The sequence below is a fragment of the Hemicordylus capensis genome, chromosome 3, assembly GCF_027244095.1.
Source record: "Hemicordylus capensis ecotype Gifberg chromosome 3, rHemCap1.1.pri, whole genome shotgun sequence".
NCBI lineage: Eukaryota > Metazoa > Chordata > Lepidosauria > Squamata > Cordylidae > Hemicordylus > Hemicordylus capensis.
The window spans coordinates 327736935-327758766 of NC_069659.1; the positions used below are offsets into that span (position 1 = coordinate 327736935).

Below are 21832 nucleotides of genomic sequence, written 5' to 3' on the forward strand. Positions count from 1 at the left end.
TTTATCCATCAGGCCAACTAAGGCAATCTCCACCTCATAGCCCGCCCGAAAGTCTAGATAATCAGTTTCTTGGGATGCCACCACCCTCTCAATCACCTTGCCTAGCCATGGAAGGTTGGAGACAGGCCTGTAGTTGCTTTACTCTGAGGGCTCCAAGGCAGCCTTCTTCAGAAGCGGTCTAGTGATTGCCTCCTTAAGACAAGGAGGTATCCTGCCCTCCCTCAGAGAAGCATTTATAATCCCTACCAGACCTTCTACAACAGCCTCTCTGCCTGATAGTATAAGCCATGTCGAGCAAGGATCAAGACGACAGGTGCTAGGCTGCACCATTCCGAGCAACTTGTCCATATCCTCAGGAGTCACGAACTGAAATTGATCCAGGGTGATCACATAAGAGGAACATCAGGACACCATGGCATCAGACTCTGTAACAATTGTGGAGTTTGAATCCAAGTCGCCCCAAATACGACAGATTTTGTCCACAAAAAACTCATTAAAAACGTCACAGCGAGTAATTGTTGGTTCCAAGTACTGACCCCTTCACAACCCCGAATAACTCTGCCAGACATGAACTTGTGGACATGATACGGGAGGAAAAGAATCGCTTCTTTGCCGCCCTTATCACCTGAGCATAGATCTTCAAATGTGCTCTATGTAGTAATCTGTCGGATTTGAGTCAAATCTTTCTCCACTTGTGCTCTAGTTGTCTTCCTTGCCATTTCTGCCCCTGTAGTTCTTTCCTGTACCAAGGGGCCAGTTTTGAAGCGGGTCTTAGAAGACACTTAGGAGCAATTGTGTCCACAGCACTAGTGAGCTGATGATTATTCCAATTCTCACCAGAGTGCCGACAGGGTCACCAGCAGAGCTAACACCAGCAGAGTCAACCGCCCAGAGACGAAAGTTTGGGCGGTATATAAATTTGATAGATAGATAGATAAATAAATAAATCCCTCCAAGGCTTCTTGGAATCCTATTGGATCCAATAACCTTCTCGGGCGGACCATCCTAATGGGCCCCCCACCCCAGCAGAGGTGGGATGTGGTCATGAGTCCAACCTTAACCAGATGGTGGTCCGTCTGACAATGGGGAAATCACAGGAGTCCCCACAGAACACCACCCTATTCAGAGTGAAAGACCAGATGAAGCGTGTGACCAGCAATATGCATTGGTCCTAAGACCACTTGGGATGGACCCATAATTGTCATGGGTGCTATGATGAACTCCTGAGCTGCCCCAGACAAATTGGTCCCAAATTGAACATTGAAGACCCCCAGCACCTCAAGCCTGGGAGACTCCAAAGCAAAGCCCGAGACCAAGTCCGTCAGCTCAGTTAGGGACTCCATTGGGCAGAGGGGTGATCGGTACACTGACGGAAGTCCCAGTCTCTCTCTGGTCCCCAAACATAATTACACACATTTGATATGGTCAGACACTTTGAAGGGATCCTGGCAAGGGAGATATTGTTCTTATAGACCACAGCTACTCCACTTGCCCGCCCACTTCCCCTCCCCTGCTCCTCCACAGAGTACCCTGGAGGGAGAAGATAGTAGCTTTGGAGAGGAGAGCTGGTCTTGTTGTAGCAAGCATGACTTGTCCCCATAGCTTAGCAGGGTCCACCCTGGTTGCATATGAAATGGGAGCCTTGATGTGTGAGCACTGCAAGATATTCCCCTCAGGGGATGAAGCCGCTATGGGAAGAGCAGAAGGTCTCAAGTTCCCTCCCTGGCTTCTCAAAGATGGGGCTGAGAGAGATTCCTGCCTGCAATCTTGGAGAAGCCACTGCCAGTCTGTGAAGACAATACTGAGCTAGATAGACCAATGATCTGACTCAGTATATGGCAGTTTCCTATGTTCCTATGAGAAGCTGGGACCAGACTGGGCTAACAGCCTCCCCCAACCAAGTCTCTGTAATACATACCAGATTGGCCGCTTCATCCAGAATCAAATCAGATTTATTCTGGACCGACCTGGCATAACAAAGAAATGAGACAGGGCTCTGTGGGAGGTTGGCATTGCTTTTCAAGGTGAAAGAGCTTGCCAAGGTGAAAGGTGAAAGAGCTGGCAGGACAGCCAGAAGGAGAAGCAGCAATTAAGTTTCTGATTTCCCTTCCCCTGCAACGGCCTGCTGACCTGTCAACGTTACCACCACTGGAATAGCTACCCCACAATCAGTGGATACACCCCGTTTCCCCATCTCTAAACAGACCCATGCACATTAAAACTCAGCTCATCCAGGATTTCAAACAGAAGCCAAATTCAAATACCCACCCACCTTTACACACCCACAAAGGATTTTGATCCAAACAGCCTGGCCCTCATCCTCATTATCCTCCCGAAGTGGTTCCCCCAAAGGGCCAACCCCCTTTGGTGTTGCCCCTTTGGTGGTGACCTCTTAGGTGGTGACCCCTTCAGTGGCGGGCCTGCCTCTACAGGCAGCATTCCTATAAAAGCCCAAACTGGGCAGGTGGCCCCAGGAAGTGCTGCATCACTCAGGAGTTGGCCCCAGTCCTGCACACACTCCCCACAGATGTTACACAGAGGCAGCAGGCCACAGTCTCACAGGGGAAGCAGAAGCAGGCAAGTAACAGCAGAAGGAGCCAACAACAGCACATACTCGGTATCTCACCCCAGGCAGCACTGGAAGGGAAGCAGATGGGCTCTTCCTCTCCTCTGCTGGGCTTACTGTAATTAATGGTTCTTCTTTGAATGCATTGAGATGTCTGTCTATCTATCTATCTATCTATCTATCTATCTATCTATCTATCTATCTATCTATCTATCTAATGTATTTATATACCACCCCAAACTCACATCCCTAGGTGGTTTGCAATAATCCACTGAGATTGCAATTAAAAATTAAAAATTACAATTAAAATTTAATGTTGTAGACTAAGCCTTTTGCAGCTCTAGGTTGGGGTTGGGAGTCTGGTAGCACAACAAGTATGCAACACGTTGATGTGATCAGATTTCACTTGGAATACTGTGTTCAGTTCTGGGCACTTCATTTTAAGGAGGACAGTGATAAATTGGAACTATTTCAGAGGAGGGTGATGATGAGGGGTCTGGAAATCAAGTCTGATGATGAACAGTTGAAGGAGTTGGGTGTGTTTATCCTGGAGAAGAGATGACTAATGGGAGATATGATAGTCATCTTTCAAATATCTGAAAGGCTTTCACATTGAAGAATTATCTCTTACTCCCAGTCCAGGGCAGGACTGGAACCAATAGTTGAAATTATAAGAAAGCAGATTTAGGCTAGACATTAGAAAGGATTTCCTAACCAAAAGAGCTGTTTGACAGTGGAACCATCTGCCTTGTGCACTGGTGGACTCTCCTGCTGGAATTTACAAGCAGAGGCTGCACAGCCGTCCTTCAGGGATTCTGTGTCAGTTTTCTTTCTGAAGCCCAAGATCTCCAAGGTCCCTTCTAACTCTAAAACTCTATGATTCTATGAGGGGATTCTCATGATCGGGCAAAAACGGGCTAAGGGAGCATAGCCCGCTTTTGCCTGATCTGCTGCCGCCACAGGAACCACGTGGCTCCCGGCAGCAAACCCTCCTAATCCCCCCTCCCCTTAGACGAGGTTAGCGGAGTGAGTGTCTGTCGTTTAGATCGTGTGTTGCCACAGCGCGGCTCTGTGCCGCGGCAACACATGAGGAGACCCCCGGCGGGAGGCTGAAACAAGCCTCCCAGCCCTGGAGGTCTCTCCAGGATGCCCTGTGCACTTGCGTGGGGCATCCTGGAACTTCCGGAGGCCGCATGGCCCCCAGTCCCTGCAGCCCCCGCCGGCAGTCACGTGGGCGGCCAATCTGGCCCCCAGGGCTGCTTTCCTGCTCGTCTGCGGGGAGAGCGGGCTAAGCCCACTCTCCCTGCAAACCCTTTCCCTATGTGTGCTTTTTGTGTGCTTGGATCATTTGAAAGCAGTTTGGTGAGGTCTTCACTCAAGCAATGGATTGCTCAGACTAAAGAGCCAGGCTAGAATCTGCTGGTGTTATAGAGTCATGTGGGACTCTGTTGGCTGTGTGTCTCTAGGCTACATTACTATCCTCCTCCGGCTACTAGCACTGGTAGTGTCTAAGTGCAGCAGAGGGGAGACTAGCAGTTCCCTCTTCTAGCGCACTGTCATGGTGACCAGGTAAGGTGCCTGGGTATGCTTGCTAGAGGTCCCTGGTTCAAGGCTTCTGGTGTCCAAAGGCCAAAGAACTCACTGAGCCTTTTCTCATGATCACGGATAAAGGGCTCCACGCTGCAGGGGAGGAAGCCTTAAAATGCTTACCTGCCCTGCAGACGATCCTGGTCCTATTTTTGGTGGGTGAGAGGATTGATCGCCCAGACATTCGCAGGCTGCTACCAGCAGCCGGGATGCTTAGGGGCTGGGAGGCCCCTGGAACTCCCATAATGTACTGTGCAAGTGCATGGTCATTATGGGGAGCCTCCTGATGCCATCTGGGAGCCCAGCAGAGTTCCAGCTGACGATCAGCAACATGGGGTTAAGAGAACGCTCGCTCTCTTAACCCTGTTTAGGAGGGTGGCTGGCTTGTTGGGTTTGCCGCTGAGGCACCGCTGGGATCGGGCACAATCCCGGCGATTCTCACGTGTGGGCAAGACCAGGCTTGGCTTTGTTAGCCCAGTTTTGCCTGCGTGTGAGAACAGCCTCATTATGTGAAGTGCACAGTTTGATCCTATGTGCTTACTTGTAACACAAATAGCAGCTACGGTGGCTGCTATAACTATGGTGGAGGTAAAAGCCCCTTTGCAGTCCCAGTTCTGATCCCTTTCCATACTGCTGTTTACATTGCAGCTGGAGAGTTGAATCAAACCCAAACTCAGAAACCAGTTCAGAGAAGTTTTTTCAGTGAACCAGAAATGAACCTGAAGCTAAAATCTCAAGGCTGACTTGAACCTGCACGAGGACAAAACCCCTAACGCCCCCCACCAAAAAAGAAAACATGTTAACCAGTTCAGAGTACGTGGTTCGATAATGAAACAGGGTTATGAAGGCTTCTCTTTGCTCTGGAGAAAATATATGAAGGAAATATTATTTTCTATTGAGTCATCTGAAAAGAAGGTGAGGAGGAGCAGTTGAGACTGGCTGACAGGGACTAAGGCTGGTAGTCTGGTGCTCAAGTAGAAGGTTCTCACCCACAGACTATTGTCCAGCGACAACAAGGCCTCATTAGACTGAGGCTGCAATTGTTTGTAAGTGTCCTTGATCATTTTCTTACTATTTATCCTATGCAGGCAAGCTAAACCTTTTCCTTTTTATTAAGTCAGGATAGAATTCTACTTGAGAAAGGGGAAATGAATATTTATAGAAAGCCCTAATGAGTTTGGAGGGGGAGGCTGGATATGAAAGCCTGATTAATAAACATTTTAGTACTTTACTTAAGGCATTCCCTAGGTAAGCCTTCTCTTTAGGCTGAGCCTAAAGCTTTTTCCCCTCTGGCAATTAAGACTTTTAGAGGATTCCCTACAGAATTCTGGAGGATGTCATATTAGTGCAAGCAAATAACATGTTTAAAAATAAATACTTGCCCTCTCATTCCTTTTTAAATTTTAAATTATTGGTTAATGTTATATTTTTCTGCTTTTTTATTCTATGTTTTGTGTGTTAAAACATCATGTAAAAATTCAGCAATGAGCAGCTTAAAATCCTATGGAGATTTTTAAATGAACAGCTTCAGATCCTATGGGATTTGGGGGGAAAGGTAAACACAAAAATTTAATTGCCCACTTGTCCATTTATTTTTGGGTGTTGGGTGATATGATAAAAAGCTGTTTTATAGCTGCCTCCCTAACAAACACAAAGTAATCTTATATAGATTTAACTAAGAGTTTATTCAGAAACAACTCCATTTTCTCCTTCTCCTTTCCTTCCCTTTTTCTTTTCTTTTCTTTTTTTGGACTTCACTCCCCACACACACTACAGGATCCCCACTGGACAAACTTCTAAACAACAAAACAAAAAAGATGCTGGATAGAATACAACACAAGCCAACCAAGGAGCAAGGAGTTCTTAAGCCAATCAGAAGCCAGTGCCAGAAAACCAATCAGCTAGGGGGGAAAAGACTGCCAGAATGGCACTCGAATCACTGGAACCAATTTGAGCTCAAATTGGGGTCACTTTGATTCAAACTTGAATCAGGCTCTTTATTTGAAGGGTGTTTCATTCTGAGTTTGAATCACTCAAAACTAGGGAACGGCTCCTCCGCATTCCACTTCTGACCAAGGACAGCAACGGGGAGGCAGGGAGGTACGCTGCCGCCTCGAGGGGCTTTGATACAATGGAGCGCCAGCAGGGGGAATGTGGCAAGAGGGGTAAGTGCACCCTCCCCTGCCATTAAGGGAGCATCCCTGCCACCTCCAAAACCTGAAATGGCCCTGGTGGCCAAAATGTTTTAGAGGCTTCCGTAATGGTCTTCAAAATGTTTTGAGCACATCCTTACTCAAAACAGCCTGATTTGAGCTTGAATTGATTTGAACTAGAATCGATTTGCACACCTCTATTCCTGTGCAATAATATCACACACTCCCAGTGCAGCTGCCCCCATTCCTTTAGGGCCCAGGGACATTTGTTCAATGATAGCTACACTCTTGGCCCCTTTCCCTTAGGGCCCAAGGATACCTGTTCAATTATAGCTACACTACATCCCTGCCTCTGTTGGATGAGGAGTGCATTGAATTATTTTTTAGCCCTGGAGGGTTGCCATAAGAAAAAGATTGTGGCTCTGTTCAGACATTATGTTGCAGCTGTATTCAGTTGTCTGCATATTTGTTTTCGTGTTAATTACCTGCATTTATTTTAAAAATGAACCTGGTTAACCCCTCTCAAATGCTTGGTACAAATAGAAAGCATACTGCTGTACTAGTGTTCAACATAAGCTGTGAATAACTGCACCAGCGTGCACTCATATGAGTGTTGGAACATAGCATGTGAATAGGGCTTGTGTGAGAGAGAATTTGGAGGAGGGAAAAGGAGATCTTGAGAAGAAATTAGATTATGATTATGAAGAGTTTAGGCAAGGTGATAAGAGAGAGGGCAAAGACTGAACTATTGAAAAGGAGAAGAGAATGCCAGCTTACTGGAGCATCATTCATTCAGCCACAGAGTCAGCAGCAACAGGAACCATGGAGACTGGGTCTTAAGAACTGCAGATAAGCTTGAGGATGCTGCTTTACCCATGTCATGGATTACAAAATTTTTGAGACCCCAGGGTTTGCTTTGCTTTGTTTCTACCCTTGTGAATAGTCATCTTTTGAGGGTTTTTTAAAACATTAAATACATAAAGGTATGATACCTGTAAAATATTAAGTATCAAATTGACTAACAAGTGTTTTTAACAGCTTATGGTGTCCTTTGAATTTGGCTCCAATTCGTTTTAGTGATGGGAGAAATAGTAGAAGGTTACACAAGCAAAAGAGGTTGTTATTAGTCAACATGAACTGGTTCAACATTAGTCAACATGAACTAGTTCAAAACCAGTTCAGAGTGTCTAAACTGGTTACTGAACTATTTTTTAAAGTTAGTATCTGAACCAAGACTGAACTAGAGAATAAAAAACTGCTGGGGAACTAGAACCCAAATTTTAACTGATTTGTCTCCCTAGTTACATTCACACAGAGCCAAACTACGTGTTTAACGTAATGTGTAGTTTGCTGTGGCACTCAAATGACACACTCTTTTAAATATTTAGAACAGATGCAGCAACCACAACTCCAGCTGTTTTGCTGTCCCATCCTTATGAGAATTTCAGTGCCCTGCTTCAAGATAAATATTTACAAAATTAGGCTAATATGTTGGCATCTGCTATTTTTGTCTCACCACAGGAAGAACTCAAAAGACTGCAGCATACCTTGGAGCAAGTTAGTGATGGCAAATATTTACTTGAAAAGTAAGTACTTGAGTTTACTTGGATTGCCAAGTTTTGGCCTGCACAGATTTTAATAAGGGCTTCAAGCGTAACTCAGTTCAGCTACAGCCTTAAGTTAGTTTCTCAGTGGGGAACAATTTTAATTAGTCTGAGCAAATTGTAATTGGTGGGCTGATATGGAATTTAGTGGACAGCTCTGGTATATTAATTTAAGATGAATTCATTTTTTATGCAAACAACGTTTTTTATTCAGCTTTTTGATGATATAATAAGTCCTCTTATTTGAAGACATTTTGCAGGGATTAAGGGGTAGCATTCAGGCCTTTAGCGGAGCATTACTTCATTGGTGGGCACTCTTTCCATGAATGGAAGGAGAGTACCACTCATGCCAGGATCCCTTGTGTGAGAGCAACTCTCCTTGTCTTCACAAAAGGAGCTTCTAGTGATGGAGCACTGTTCCACTGAATGTCTGGATGCCATCCAAGGTTTTCATGATTTCCTAGCACTGTAGAGCTGAAGGCAGAATTGAATCTAAGGGATAAACTATATGTTACATTATACTTGTCATTAGCACTAATTGCAGCCACATTGAGACTAATGGAAGGAGGGTGTAGGAGGGCTTTAACACCATGCCACTGCCATGTGCCCCATCTGGACTGGGAAGGGGGTTGGGCTGCTATGTGACAAGGAAAAATTTCTTTTGGCTCCAATGGGAACTTTTTAAACTTGGCAAATAACAGCTGTGTGTGGTGGATCCAGATTGAGCTTGTGGAGGATATGCGTTAAAGACCCTTCCTACCCCCCAGCATGTTCCCCAAGTTATATTATGTAGTTTTGCCCTAATTCTGATGTAGCCATATTAAATTTAGCAATTGCATAAGTAGGTCCAGTTCTCTGCTGCACTTCCAGTGTGAAAAGTAGTAGCAGAACCTGCTAGTTTGAATGGGTAAGTAAAGTATGGAATATTGTTAAATTGGCTACATTATTACATCTTAAATACTCTGTTGCATTTTGAAAAAGCCATGCATAATGAGAGAAGTACTTAATTATATCTTAGGAAGTACCTCTATTTTTTTATTTTCATGAGCTTGTGTATTTTAATTTATTTGTACACAATTATAATTTGTTTGATATTCTCTAATGTATATGCAGTAAGTGAGATCAGCCTGTACGTAGTGTTGTAAGCAAATAGGCATAATTTCTTGGCTCCATTTTCTCTTTGATGTGTTTAATTAAATTTTTTTTTAAAAAGAAGAAATTACTGCGATGGTGTATTAGAGCAATGGCTATCAATATCGTCAAGAAATGGAATTCAAGAAAAGGTCAATGCAATATTGACTAATTGTATTTGTCAGCATTTTAGGATACGCTGGTTGTTAGACCTCTGCTGAAACTTTTCCCTGCTCCTTGTCCTAGGGAGACCCATTTTAGAGCAAGCAGCTGAAGCATGTTCCCCTTTAAATGGATAGATTTTCATGGTGCCTATAGAAATGTCATGCTGAAATAGATTTTAATGGATAACCTCTCTTTTACAGCCACCAGCTTGCTATGGATGTGGAGAATAATATTGAGAAATATCACATTAATTTACAACCCTTGGAATCAAAAGTGAAAGTGTAAGTGATATAAAGTCTGTTCTTTTATGTTTGCTTTAGAAATATTGCAACATTGCCAGAGCTCTGGAGAGATGCATTAGTTTAGTTGATTGCCTTGGATTTTTAAGTATCTTCATTTTTCATCCTTAGGTTTAAGGTTAAGATTAACTCAACAGAAAATTATAATGGGAGCATATTGGACCCCATATAACACCATAAATTAAGAATTACCATGGATGGTAAATGTAATATAAAAATTGGGAAGGAGATTTCACATATCACCTCTGGTTAGAGAAATCTGAAGGAAAACCGAAAACCAGGGCTGTTTCTTTAAAAAAAAAAAAAAAGGCCAAGTGGGAAAGAATTTGGGAGACTTCCTGATGAGTGATGGGGAAAATAATTTGGCCACTGAGGACAATTCTGAAGAGTGCTTGACTGGAGTTTTATTACTATCAAGAGAAAGAGAAGGGATTATAATAATGCTGGAAACCCTCTCCTGCTTTCTAATCTGGTACCATAGTCTGGAACCTCTTACTTCTCCATGTTCTCTCCTCCCAAATGTGCTCCATGTCTAGTATTGCAGTACAAACGGAAGGTGGGATCATTCAGCTTCAGGATACCAGGAAGTATCTTTAGGATAACATTTAAAACCTACTTAAATTTTAAATTAAAATATCATTGTGTTGGGCAGCTGTCTCAAAGCACATGCATTCATTAAGAAAAGTGCATGAGCAGCTGCACTAGGCAGGTATGTGTATTTTAGATTCATGTAATTAAGAGTGCATTTGTAAAACATGAAGACTAATCCCATGCAGCCACCTTAAGTGGCGCAGCGGGGAAAATGCTTGATTAACGAGCAGAAGGTTGCCGGTTCGAATCCCCGCTGTTACTATATTGGGCAGCAGCGATATAGGAAGATGCTGAAAGGCATCATCTCAGACTGCACAGGAGGAGGCAATGGAAAACCCCTCCTGTATTCTGCCAAAGAAAACCACAGGGCTCTGTGGTTGCTAGGAGTCGACATCGACTCGACGGCACACTTTACCTTTACTTTAATCCCATGCAGGCTTTCTCACAAGTAGGTTGCATAGGATTGCAGCTTTGCTGTAGAAATGAAGATCCTAGGAATCTAGATAATATGATGCAAACACTTTATTAGACCTAAGCTAGACAATACTCTTCCCACTTAATTGTCAGCTACTGGTGTTTGTTTTTTATATACAAATAAGAGCTGGGGCAAAATCCTGACCAGGACTACTGCATGTGTTGGGAATTCTCTCTGGTAAGAGATACCCTTCTAATATAGCAGAGTGCACAGAGGCACAACACAGTGGAGTCTGCCCAGGCATGCGTGTATGCTGAGAGTAAAATAACTTGGAGCCAGTCCATAATTTCAAATCAATATAAGGAGTATTTATTAGTGAACTCCATTCTAAATAGTAAAGTGGAGAGATAGGATCTCTAATCTATCTAGCTGGCTGGATGCAAACAGATGCATCTCTGCACACATGGTGCAGGGAGAGAGAGGAGCTTGCATGTTGCAAGGGAGAAGAAAGGAAAGAGAAGGAAGAGGAAGTGGCAGGCAGGCAGGCAGGAAGTTAGTCCCTAAGAGTAGCAATCTGCATACTAAAGGGATAGTGTCAGAGCAGTAGAGAAGGGATGACCAATGTCTTGACCTCTCTAGCCCTCTGATTTACTAGTCTGTCCCCCTCTCTCATTGAGACGTGAGACAGCGCAAAGTCCTTCACTTCCAACAGCATAGAGGGAGACAGACTTTAACTTTCCCCATGGCTGCTATTTTTCTCAGGAGAGAAGTTTCCATTGGATTGAAGTGGCAGCTGTGGAGGGTGGGGTGTGATTCTGATTGGGACCAAGGTGGAGGGGAAGGGTTAGAGCATCCCTCCCCCTATACCATGGGCCTAATCAGGGTTGAGGCCCCCCTCCGACTCTCATTTCTATATGAAAAACAAGTACTGTGAGCAAATGTTCATGTAGTTTAGGTGTTATGAGTTGTTTCGTTGCTTGGAATCCAAATGTGAAGCCAGCAGATCTGTTGGTTTAAACTCAGGTCTATCCCAGTCATGTATTAAGTGGATGGTCTAATTTTTAAGTGGGCATGGAGAGCGCAACCCTCCTCACTCTCCTCCCAAGTGCTTTTCTCCCCATTGATCTCACCTCTGGTATTGCAGATTCACTGAGGAAAAGAGTTCCTGGGAGGGTGGGCAGGTGGGTATAGTCTACAAGGAAACAAGTTCTGGGTTGAAAGGGGTTTAGCATCCCCATTCACATGCATCTTTTGCTGTAAAAGTTGGACCTCCAGCGCTCCTTACATAGTAGGCGGAGTAAGCAAGCATTTAAGCAAACAGTCATGTGATGGCCAGCCGTATGACTCAACAAAATTTGGTTCCGATTTTCCTGGCAACTTCTGCATTACTGAACTGAATTCAACTTTCAGCTTAAAAAGATACAGCTGGGATGTGTTAGATAATAAATATTAACAAAATGCCTTATAGACATGAAGTTTCAGATTACAACTAAGGGTATGCCTTTTAGAGTGGCAGATATTGGGGTCAATGAAAGAATATGATGATTTTAAAATATCTAAATATTTACTGTGCATATAAATACACATACATGTGCGTTCACATATTATTACAGTACTCCACAATTATCCCTCTACAGAATTGGAAAGGGGTTACCGGTGATCTCATTTTGTAATCATTTTAAATGGGGAAAGTGCTGGAAAGGACTCTACTTCCCAGCATTCCCCACTCTCCCTCCCAGAGGTTGCTGGGGCTGGCAGGGGGCTCCATTTATTTTTAAGGGGCTCCATCAGTGCTGGGGAAAACACAGCATTACACAGAGGTCAGCAGTGAGAACGGTCACCTCCATTCAGTGCCAAGGACTGTGTAGATTATTTTGCTTGGATAGTCAGAAGCAAATATTGGCACAGGCCTATTTCATCTCATTTCTGTCAGTTTATTCATTATTAGTCAATCCAGTAGTTTAATGTACCATCCTCTAAATCTTGGAGTTGCCAATATTTAGCAAAGACAATCCTAGCAGTCAGGTTCATATGATAAAGCCTTGACTCTTTTTCTTGGATTACTTTCCCATCAAGTAAGGGCAGAAGAAATATTTGAACACCCAATAGCAAGTTTTCATGCAGACTTATTGCCAGGACCTTTCAGCTTCTCCAAGCTCTCACCAACAATGAATACAATCTGCCTTGGATTTCCCACATTTCTAACACTTATCTAAGTACTATGGATTTATCTTAGGCAATTCAACTGGTGTTATATTTCACTGACCCATCATTTTAACACAGTTTTATTTTAGGGTCGAAGCTATTGTATACTGTTCTGTCTTCTTTCTTAAGTGCTTCCTTATTTCAATTCCAAGATCAGTTCCAAGGTTCAAAGTCCACTTTGTGATGTAGCCTGGCTTGTATTCTCTATTGTGTAATAAAATCTGGTGAATTAGAGTTAGAAAATAAATATGTTCTAAATGGGACAATGATCTAAGTACTTCCCCACTTTCCACTGTGCAGTCACTTAGAAATGCCTAATTTGGGAATTATAGGAATATGATTGTTTTCAGGTGGGGATGTGTGGTATAGTTTGTAAATAGGAGATCCTTGTTTGTTACTGAAAATTGCTTGTATTGCTTTTTTTTAATGACTGGATGCCTAATTCTGGGTTAAAATGCACTGTCCTTTTTGCTGCCCCATTCGTGTGGCAAAAATGGCATTTTGGCAAATTTGGGGGATGGGGTGGAGTGGGGCAAAAGTGGCAGGTTGAGCTTATCAGGCTGCAACAACAGCAGAGCAGCAGTGATCCAACTGGAGAATGCCATTCCCTCCCACCCAGCCACCCACCCCCCGGATACTCTTATGAATGATGCTACATCATTTTCAGGGGAACATTATGGGAAAGAATGATCATTTCCAAGAAGTCTACTGCTGTTGCCACTATGAAACTAGCAGCAGTAAAAGTGGGAGGCCTAGTCAGAAGTTCTCTGTTTAGAAGTTTCACCTGAGTTCTTCCCATTCATAAATAGATTACAGCTGTGATCCCATGCACACTTGGAAACTTGATTTTGAATAAACATGCCTAGGATTGCCTGTAAGAAGCGCAAAATTGAGTGAACATGTTTCTCTTGTTTACAAATAATAGAATTGCTAATGAAATCCTTAGAACAAACAGAAGAGCAAACTCTAAGTCTTATCTCCAAAATATTGTATTGTATTACTGTTCTATGAATAAATAGGATCCAAGTTAGAAATATCCTTGTTTTGAAAAGGAAGCCTAGTGTCATACTAGGCATGTGAAATAGCAGCCCACACATTGTCTGTGGGGGGGAAGCCAAACCACATGCTGCTTGTGAGAGCATGGCTTTCTGGCTATGGTGGGCTGTGACTGAAAGTTTCTTTTTCATCTTCTAAAAGTCATGACCCGTTCCCATTCTTTCCTCACCAGCATGATAAGTTGAAAAAGACAAAATCACCTGTAGAGACAGATCAGAGTGTTGAAGAATCCAGAATGGCTGAGTCCACATAGAATAGCATCCTTCCTGAAATGCTGTCATCTTGTGACTTATGATAGCAAGAACTTACTAGCCTTTTCCAGACACTATGTTGCAACTTGCACCTGCATTCAGATGTCTGTACACATGTATATGTGCATGTGTGAATGATTGTATTTGCATTCATTTAAAAAGTGAACTTGGGTACAGGTCCCTCAAATGTACAGTGTAATGCTGTACCTGCATTCAACATAAAATGTGAATGAATAGTACCTGTGTGCACCATACACAGATTGTATGAGTGTTGAACATGACATGCAAATAGGGCTACTAACATATGAGTGATAGTTAGAAACAAAGGAGCACAGTTTCTCCCTCCTCAATGTCACTGGGGATGTCACTGGGCTTGCCCACTCGTCCTTGGAGCCTCTTTGAGAGTGTTTGCTCAACTCTGAGCTGAGATTAGAGTCTAGGACTTTGGGGAAAATGTAATATTGTACAACCAACAAAATCAACTTTAAAAAAATGAGGTGTCCCCTCCACAACTGAATTTAACCAAGGGGATTTCACCCATTCAGTAAATGTAAGTAATAAACAACTCCTTTAAAATAAAAGCTGAAATGCTTGTTATATTTTCATCTCAAAATAATGCAATTGTGTAAATACTGTTACCAGCCACACTTATTATACCAGGTTCACAGGAGCCTCCCTGTTTGCAGTTGTATCTCCAGGCTTGGAGATTGCACTTTGGATATGCTCAGGAGCTGCATCGCAATGTGAGCTCTCAGTTTATAGTATACATGGGGAACAGGTCACTTAGTTGGCAGTGGGCTAGTTGCTCCTAGATTTGGCCACAAACAAAGCAAATTGGAACATGGATCCAGATGCACGTGTTGTGAACTATGCCTGGTTTCACACTCTTTATATGCACAGAGGGAACGAGGCAAAGTCACATCATACACAAACTGAATTGGTTCTTGGAGATGGTGACCATGTAGGATCTGGGCGCACAAACAGCGATAGAGGGAGACACACTCAGAAAGTACAATGGGCTTTATTATAGAAAGTTGCTCATCAGGATAAAATTCAAACAAGTCATCCAAATTAAAAACATGTTTCTGATTCAAGGTGTAATGCAATGTGCCTAACTCACATATGTGTGTGCACTCAGTAATCACAGCTATCTAACAAATCCAAATAAAACATTTAGAGAGAAGCAGAGAAAGAAGGAAGAAGGGAAGGCTTAGGAGAGGGATGGCAGTGATTAGTAGGGAGGAGGGAAGGGAGCAGGCTGTGCTGTGCATTGAATAGGCATCTCACCAGGCTCACGAAGAAGGCTTCAAGGGACTTGTTCATTGCTGGAGCTTGGAAACGATGCAGACTTCAGATGGAGGAGAAACGTGGGTGCTGGAGAACAGGAGCCTGGGGTGCAAGCTTCAAGCAGTCAAGCAGGTTGGGGGCAGCTGCTCAGAGCAAAGCGGAGAGAGAGAGCACCATGGCTGAGTAGTCTTGACTGCTTACTGCGCAGTGGAAGTCAAGACAGTTCCTGTCCATGGAAAGAAGTCCTGCTTTTAGCCCCTCGGCTTTAGCAGCAAACTCTGGGATGGCTCTTGAGCACAGATGTGCTCGTTAGGCAAAGCTTGCTAGCTCTTTGTTCAGTGAGCCTCATTCTTTATAGTTATCTCTTCCCTTGATCTCCATAGAGTCTATTCAAAATATCCTCATCCTTTCTGGATCCCAAAAAGGTGACAATTTGCTATTACTCTCTGGATATTTTCTTTTAATTATTGATATTAGCTCAGGATATTAGCTCAGTCCAGGGAGATCTGAATCCCATCTTCTGTTAGCTGCTGTTTTTTGCGGGGGAGAAGACTGTTCTATGTTGCCCAAAGCCAATCTGCATCTCTGAGCTTGCAAATGGGCATCCTCTCTTGTTCCAAGATTTCTGGCGCCTCGTCCCAGAAGGTGTTAAAAGGTGTTAATAAAAGAAGAATTAAATCTATAGATGTTTTCTTTGTGTGCATCTGCCTAGAGTGGAATTTCTATAGACAGCAATTGGGTATCCCCTTTGGGCAGAGCAGAGCACTCATTGACAAGGATTAACATAGACTTCTTGTGGGAGGAAATGCGAGCTCAGCTCCTCACTTCTTCACACATTATCTTATAGCAAGTTAAATTTTAGCATTGGATAGACGAAGCCTGGCCTTTGTGTTTCTTTTGAGTACCCATTTCACAAACATTGAGAGTACAATGCTGGATTGCTTCTTCCTTCACAGAGCAATTACCATCGGTCTCAGAAGCAAGTCATGTACTGGTCAGTTCACCTTGAGTTCAGGCATTAATTGATTCCTTAATAAAAATGGAATCAGACATAGCCCTGGATTCCATTTAATTCTGGGTTGGTAACTCTGGGTTTAATGTTGGAGTCAGGGTTTTCCCAACACATGCTGCCTCCCTATACTGGGGACCCGAGCAAAGTAGACTCAAGAGTTAACTATAGCAAGTTAACTGGCACACAAGGCCACTCTAAACTTAGAGTGAACCACCTCGCTCACTTCCCTCCTTTCACAGGAGATAACAACACACTAATGAGCCGCTTATGCCAAGCAGGAAGAAAGGCAGATAAGGTAGCGAAGTAATGTTCTCCCCATCACAAAGGAGATGAGTCAGTAACGTGGACCTAGAGGTGTGCCCATTGAAAGTATTTATAGGACTACGGGAGAGCCTGTCCCGGCACGCTGGCACACCTGCATACTCTGATTTTCATCACAATCAGCCTTGCACTCAAAAGGCAATCCCCACATTGTTACACCCAGGAAGAATGATTAGACACAATGCATTCCATCCAGGCCCACCCTGGCCCCTCTAATCAGCAAATTACGACGATAGGAATGTGCCCCCAAAGCACGTTTTGGAATATAAGTATCCCCAGTTCCATAACCCAGTGTGCTCCCTTGTGCCTTTCACTCGGGACTCCAACCAATGCTACAACAAGTGTTCCCTCGTGCCTTTTACTTGGGATGCCATCCTGTGCTCTCTTGCACCATGAAAAGAGCTTGAAATAAGATCTACCTAGATTGGCCCATTTGCCAGTCCATCCAGCTTGCCACGCACCCATAGGAAGCTGGACCCAGGGAGAAACCCTTCTCGTAGGCACCCCTCCCTCTACTAATCTCTACAACTCTCCTACTTCTCTGCCATGTTGAAGGAGCAAGATTCTGTAGCCCAGTAGTCCCGTCATCCAGATCAGGTGAAGATGAACACTTGCCCCACTCTTAGGCCCCCTATCTATCTTTTTCATAAATCCAAGCTATCCCCATCTCTCCAGGCTCTTTCTCTTGCCCTCCTGGGAACTTACACAATTAGGACCTTAAGCTAAAACTTCTCATTGTATTTGGTTTATTTAGAAATGTATTTTTATTAGACTTTAAGCTAAAATGCCTCGTAGTAGTAAATTTATCTAGAAATGTACTTTATTTGCTTTAATCACACAATTCTCTTTTTTGTATCCCCCTTTAAATAAATTCTTATTTTGATTTTGAAACGGTAAAGGTAAAGTGTGCCATTGAGTCGGTTCCGACTCCTGTTGACCACAGAGCCTGTGGTTGTCTTTGGTAGAATACAGGAGGGGTTTACCATTGCCATCTCCCATGCAGTATGAGATGATGCCTTTCAGCATCTACCTATATTGCTGCTGCCCAATATAGGTATACCAGAAGGGATTCGAACCGGCAACCTCTTGATAGTCAAGCATTTGCCTGCTGAGCCATTAGGTGGCTTTAACCTTGTCTCAATCCAGTCATTTCTTGAGTCCAAGTGTTTGCACAAATTAAAACTGATGGAGCTGACCCCCTTTAAGTGCTAAATTCCCCCAGTAAGTCTGAACATTGGGGTTCTGACCAAACACCCCAGGGCCAGTTCCATTAACAGAACTTTGGCTTTCTTTAAACACTTCAGACTTTTAGCCTATATTGCCAATGAACTTCTAAGTTACAGAGGAGCAGAAAGATATAGGGAAAAGAAAAACAAAAATGGTACAAGAACCTACAGACAATAGAACAGTTATCTGGAAAATACACAAAATACTATACAAAAAGCAGTTTTTCTGTATTAACTACCTATAAATCTATTCCAATCAAAACCTGATTGGGTTTGTTTGCTGTTACACTGCCATCTGGTGTCAAAGTACAGCACAACAGAGAAGTAACAACACCTGATTTCTGAATATTATTTCCGAGTGTTGGAAATATTTCTCAGATTTTGAAACCTCTTTTAATATTGTGAATATCAAACAATGCTAGAAAAAGTAACCAGTATGTAAATGTGTACATGTATGTGTTGAACACTTTTCTTGACCTAAAACACGTCAGGTTGGCTTACAAGTACTAAAACAGCATTGCTTTGAGTGGACAAAATTGTGTGGACAAGATTAGAGTTGAAAAGAATTTTGGAGAGGGGAGGAATCGAACAAACAAATGTTGCTTTTGTGCAAAATCCCATCTCAGCTCTGTAAGCATGCTTTCCTGCTGGGGCTAGGTGGGGCAGGATTAATACATTTTTGTGTGACTGCATAAAATGTGCCTTTATTCACCCATATTTCTAACTACATTCAGCATTCAGAGAGCATGGCGTGAATATCTACAACGTCAAGATATACAGAACCAAGACCATCTGGAGAAGCGCAGTCCGTCACCGCCTTCCTTGTCATCTGATAAGTTGAGCAGTTCTATCAGTATGAACACCTTGTCAGATGGCAGCACTCCTGTAAGTAAGGTTTCCCTTCTAGAATTGCTTCTTGCTGCAAATGTTACCAATGGGGAACAACCTTTACGCATTAGAGTTGATTCTCACAGTGCATTAGCTACTCTGTTGACCCTGGAACACTTTGCTAGATCTGGAGTTTTGCAAACTGAAGTTATGTTTGGGCATGAAACTGGTCACGGTGCTATGCAAGCAGGGATTTTGACTGTGCTTGGTATATACGTGTTGCTTGGTAATTGTACACGCTGATGTTCCAATATGGATGAATACCTGTTGGATTTGTATTTATACTGTGACTGTGAAAGGTCCGGTTGTATTGAATCCAAAGCTTTGTTGCAGTCCATGTAAAGGCAGCTGTGTTTGCTTCAGTAACTTGCTGCTAAATGTAAAATAGCCAAAGATCCTCTTCGGCTGGCTACAAAAGAACTGGAGGACTTTTCAAGGAATGGAAGATCAAATGGGAAACTTCAATGGAGGCAGGTGCTTATGAATAGGGACCACAGTGAATGACACTACCTGTACCATGTTTTTGAACCTATATTCTTTACACTCGATGGCAGTGTGGGGACCAGCCTTTGACAAACAGTTTTCTAGATGGCCAGAGGATAAGCTAACTTAAGCATCCTGAAGAAGCAGCTTGGAGATGTGAAAGGGTAGAACATGGCAATGCCATAGAACTTCCAAGTTCTTATAGGCCGTCTTAATTTTGCCTGCAGAATGGTGGTTCCACAGTCTTTTATGCCTGATAAATGCAGCTGTGGTGGATAGTAGACCTCCCATCATTCTTATAGGGAGCTGAAAGAGAACAAAACAATATGGGAAAAATTCCTGATAGCATAAATTGGTGTGTCTTTTGCGGGAGGGATCTATGAGATTAGAGATGCAGTTGCAGCTACACTCTGATTTAGACTTTGGTTAGGCTTTGGGTTGTAGTTGAGTGGTGTGCAGAATCACTGGTGTGCTGAGCAGTATTGGATATAGTCAGGTTTCACTCAAGATCTTATTCTTCTGAAGTTTCTCTCTCTCTCCCCCAGTTTTAGTATCAGTGGGGAGTTTGCAGTGAATCTGTCCTCCTTGAGAAGACAGCCAGGATGTAGTGCATATTATGAAACCTCAGCCTTCCAAACTGAGGAAGGGTATGCAGTTAGTTTGCAATATTTAGAGCTGAATGTTCACTTTACAGCTAAGAACTTTCTAGGAAGAGCTAATAAGATAGTGGATTTATTTATTTACTCATTCCCTTTATTTACTTACTATAGTATATACTGCTTTTCTTCTAAAGCATTCAAGGTACTTTGTGATAATGACTTACACAAAAGAGGGAAAAGGTTTTCCCCCTTCCACACTGGTCTTAATAGCTACCATGGTATGCCACCTTCATTTGATAGAGTTGTCGCTTGTTCATTCCCAGTTGTTGGTGTCCCCTTCTTTATTTCCCTCCCTATGTGATAATGTTGTGTGTGCCAAATAGGTGACTTTTCTAAAAAGTGAAAGCTGTTCTTGTGAAATGGATTGAATATTGTCCATCGATTTTTGTTAGCACTGACCCGTGGGGGAGGGACAAACAAGAGGAATGTGAAGGGCAACATTTAAAAAGAATATCAGGGGTTTGGAAGGCTTACTGAATACTGATTTTACTGGTGGCAGCACCAGAAATGTCTTGTTTTTGTTTTTAAATTGTATGCTGTGATTATGGTAACTATAACAATTAGTACTGACCCATATATAATGCCATCTGCCAGTTCCCATCCACCCCGGAACAAATCAGGGAATGGCATTACATCATGATATAGTACCATTCCAGCTGTGTTTGGGGGTGGGGGGAATCACAGCCTCCTGTGGCTACATAGGGTGCCACAATCCCCCACCCCCACACACAATGCCCCTGAAAGAGCTTTGCAATATATTGTAGCATCATCCCCTGGTGCTTTCCAGTGGAGTGGAGGGGAGATGTGAGGAAATAGCATTAAACACGAGCAACCTGCAGAGGCATTGCTCTTGCTGTAAAAGAACAAAACCCCCAAGGCATAATGGTTACAATAAGCCCACTCCTCACGCCAAAAAATTCAAGCCAGTTTTGTGGAGCCGGAGCCCCACAAAACTACTGAAAGGCACCTTGCATTTGCACCTCCTGCAAAGGGGACAGCAAAAATGGGAGTGCCGTCTAGGCCGGCACTAGCAGCAGAACTTGAATCCCTCGTCATCTTCCAGGATCATTCCTGGAAGCTGGCAGGAGCCTGCCACCACTTTCCCCCAGAAGGCATAAATGGTGACTGAATCCAAGCACTTCAAGTGCAGCCACCACTGCCAAGCCATTAAATGTTTAGGAAAGAAAAATAGAGAAAAGAGTGCTGCAGCTGCCACCATCAAAGGTGAGTTGTTATAAGCTCCCCCACCCTTCAAAAAAAAAAAATCCCTCCCTATCCCAAGGCCTCTGAAGAATTTTCACCCATCCCCACATTTGAAAAGATTGTCCAGTTGTCCTTATTTTTTAATCCCAATATGGCAGCAACAATGGCATACCTGCCAACATGTCCCTATTTTCCCAGTGGGGAAATGGGGACATGTTGGCAGGTATGCAATGGGGTGCCCTTTTGGATCACGTTCAGTTTTTATATCTCATATAGTGCCATTTTAATAAACACCACAAGAGGTCTCTCTTCTACTGTACAGGAACAATTTGAACATGAAAAGAATACTTGGTGATAATAAAGGTTCCGTCTACCCATTAAAACCAACCAGAATTTTATGACTAACTTCTTTCAGATGCAGATTGTACATCCAATTTAGAAAGTATATTTTAAATGTGTCATTTTCTGTTTCTTCTGGTTTCGCATGTTGAAATGTGTCTTTGTTTTTAAATCTCAAAATTATTGCTTAAAATACGATGGACCAGTACAGTATCCAACTGTGTATCTCTTTGCTATATAGTAAATTGTTCATACTTTGGTAAGCCTTGGATAGAAATTTTTTTAAATCCCTGCTAACTTGGCAAAGAGGCCCCTTTTAATGTGGTGATTCTCTTTATTTAGCAGGGGGAGAGTAACTGGCCCTGTCCACCCCCAGCACAGTACCTCCAGT

General features: G+C 43.1%; 1 protein-coding gene across 2 annotated transcripts in view; it reads left to right on the forward strand.

The window, feature by feature from the left end:
* The window catches only part of SCHIP1 (schwannomin interacting protein 1), a 630453-nt gene that overhangs the window by 123112 nt on the left and 485509 nt on the right, over window positions 1-21832 (forward strand). For both annotated transcript variants that reach the window (XM_053306137.1, XM_053306138.1), the window contains exons 2-4: window positions 7828-7892; window positions 9407-9487; window positions 18604-18754. In XM_053306137.1, coding sequence (XP_053162112.1) covers window positions 7828-7892; window positions 9407-9487; window positions 18604-18754 — 297 coding nt within the window. The remainder of the gene's footprint in view (window positions 1-7827; window positions 7893-9406; window positions 9488-18603; window positions 18755-21832) is intronic.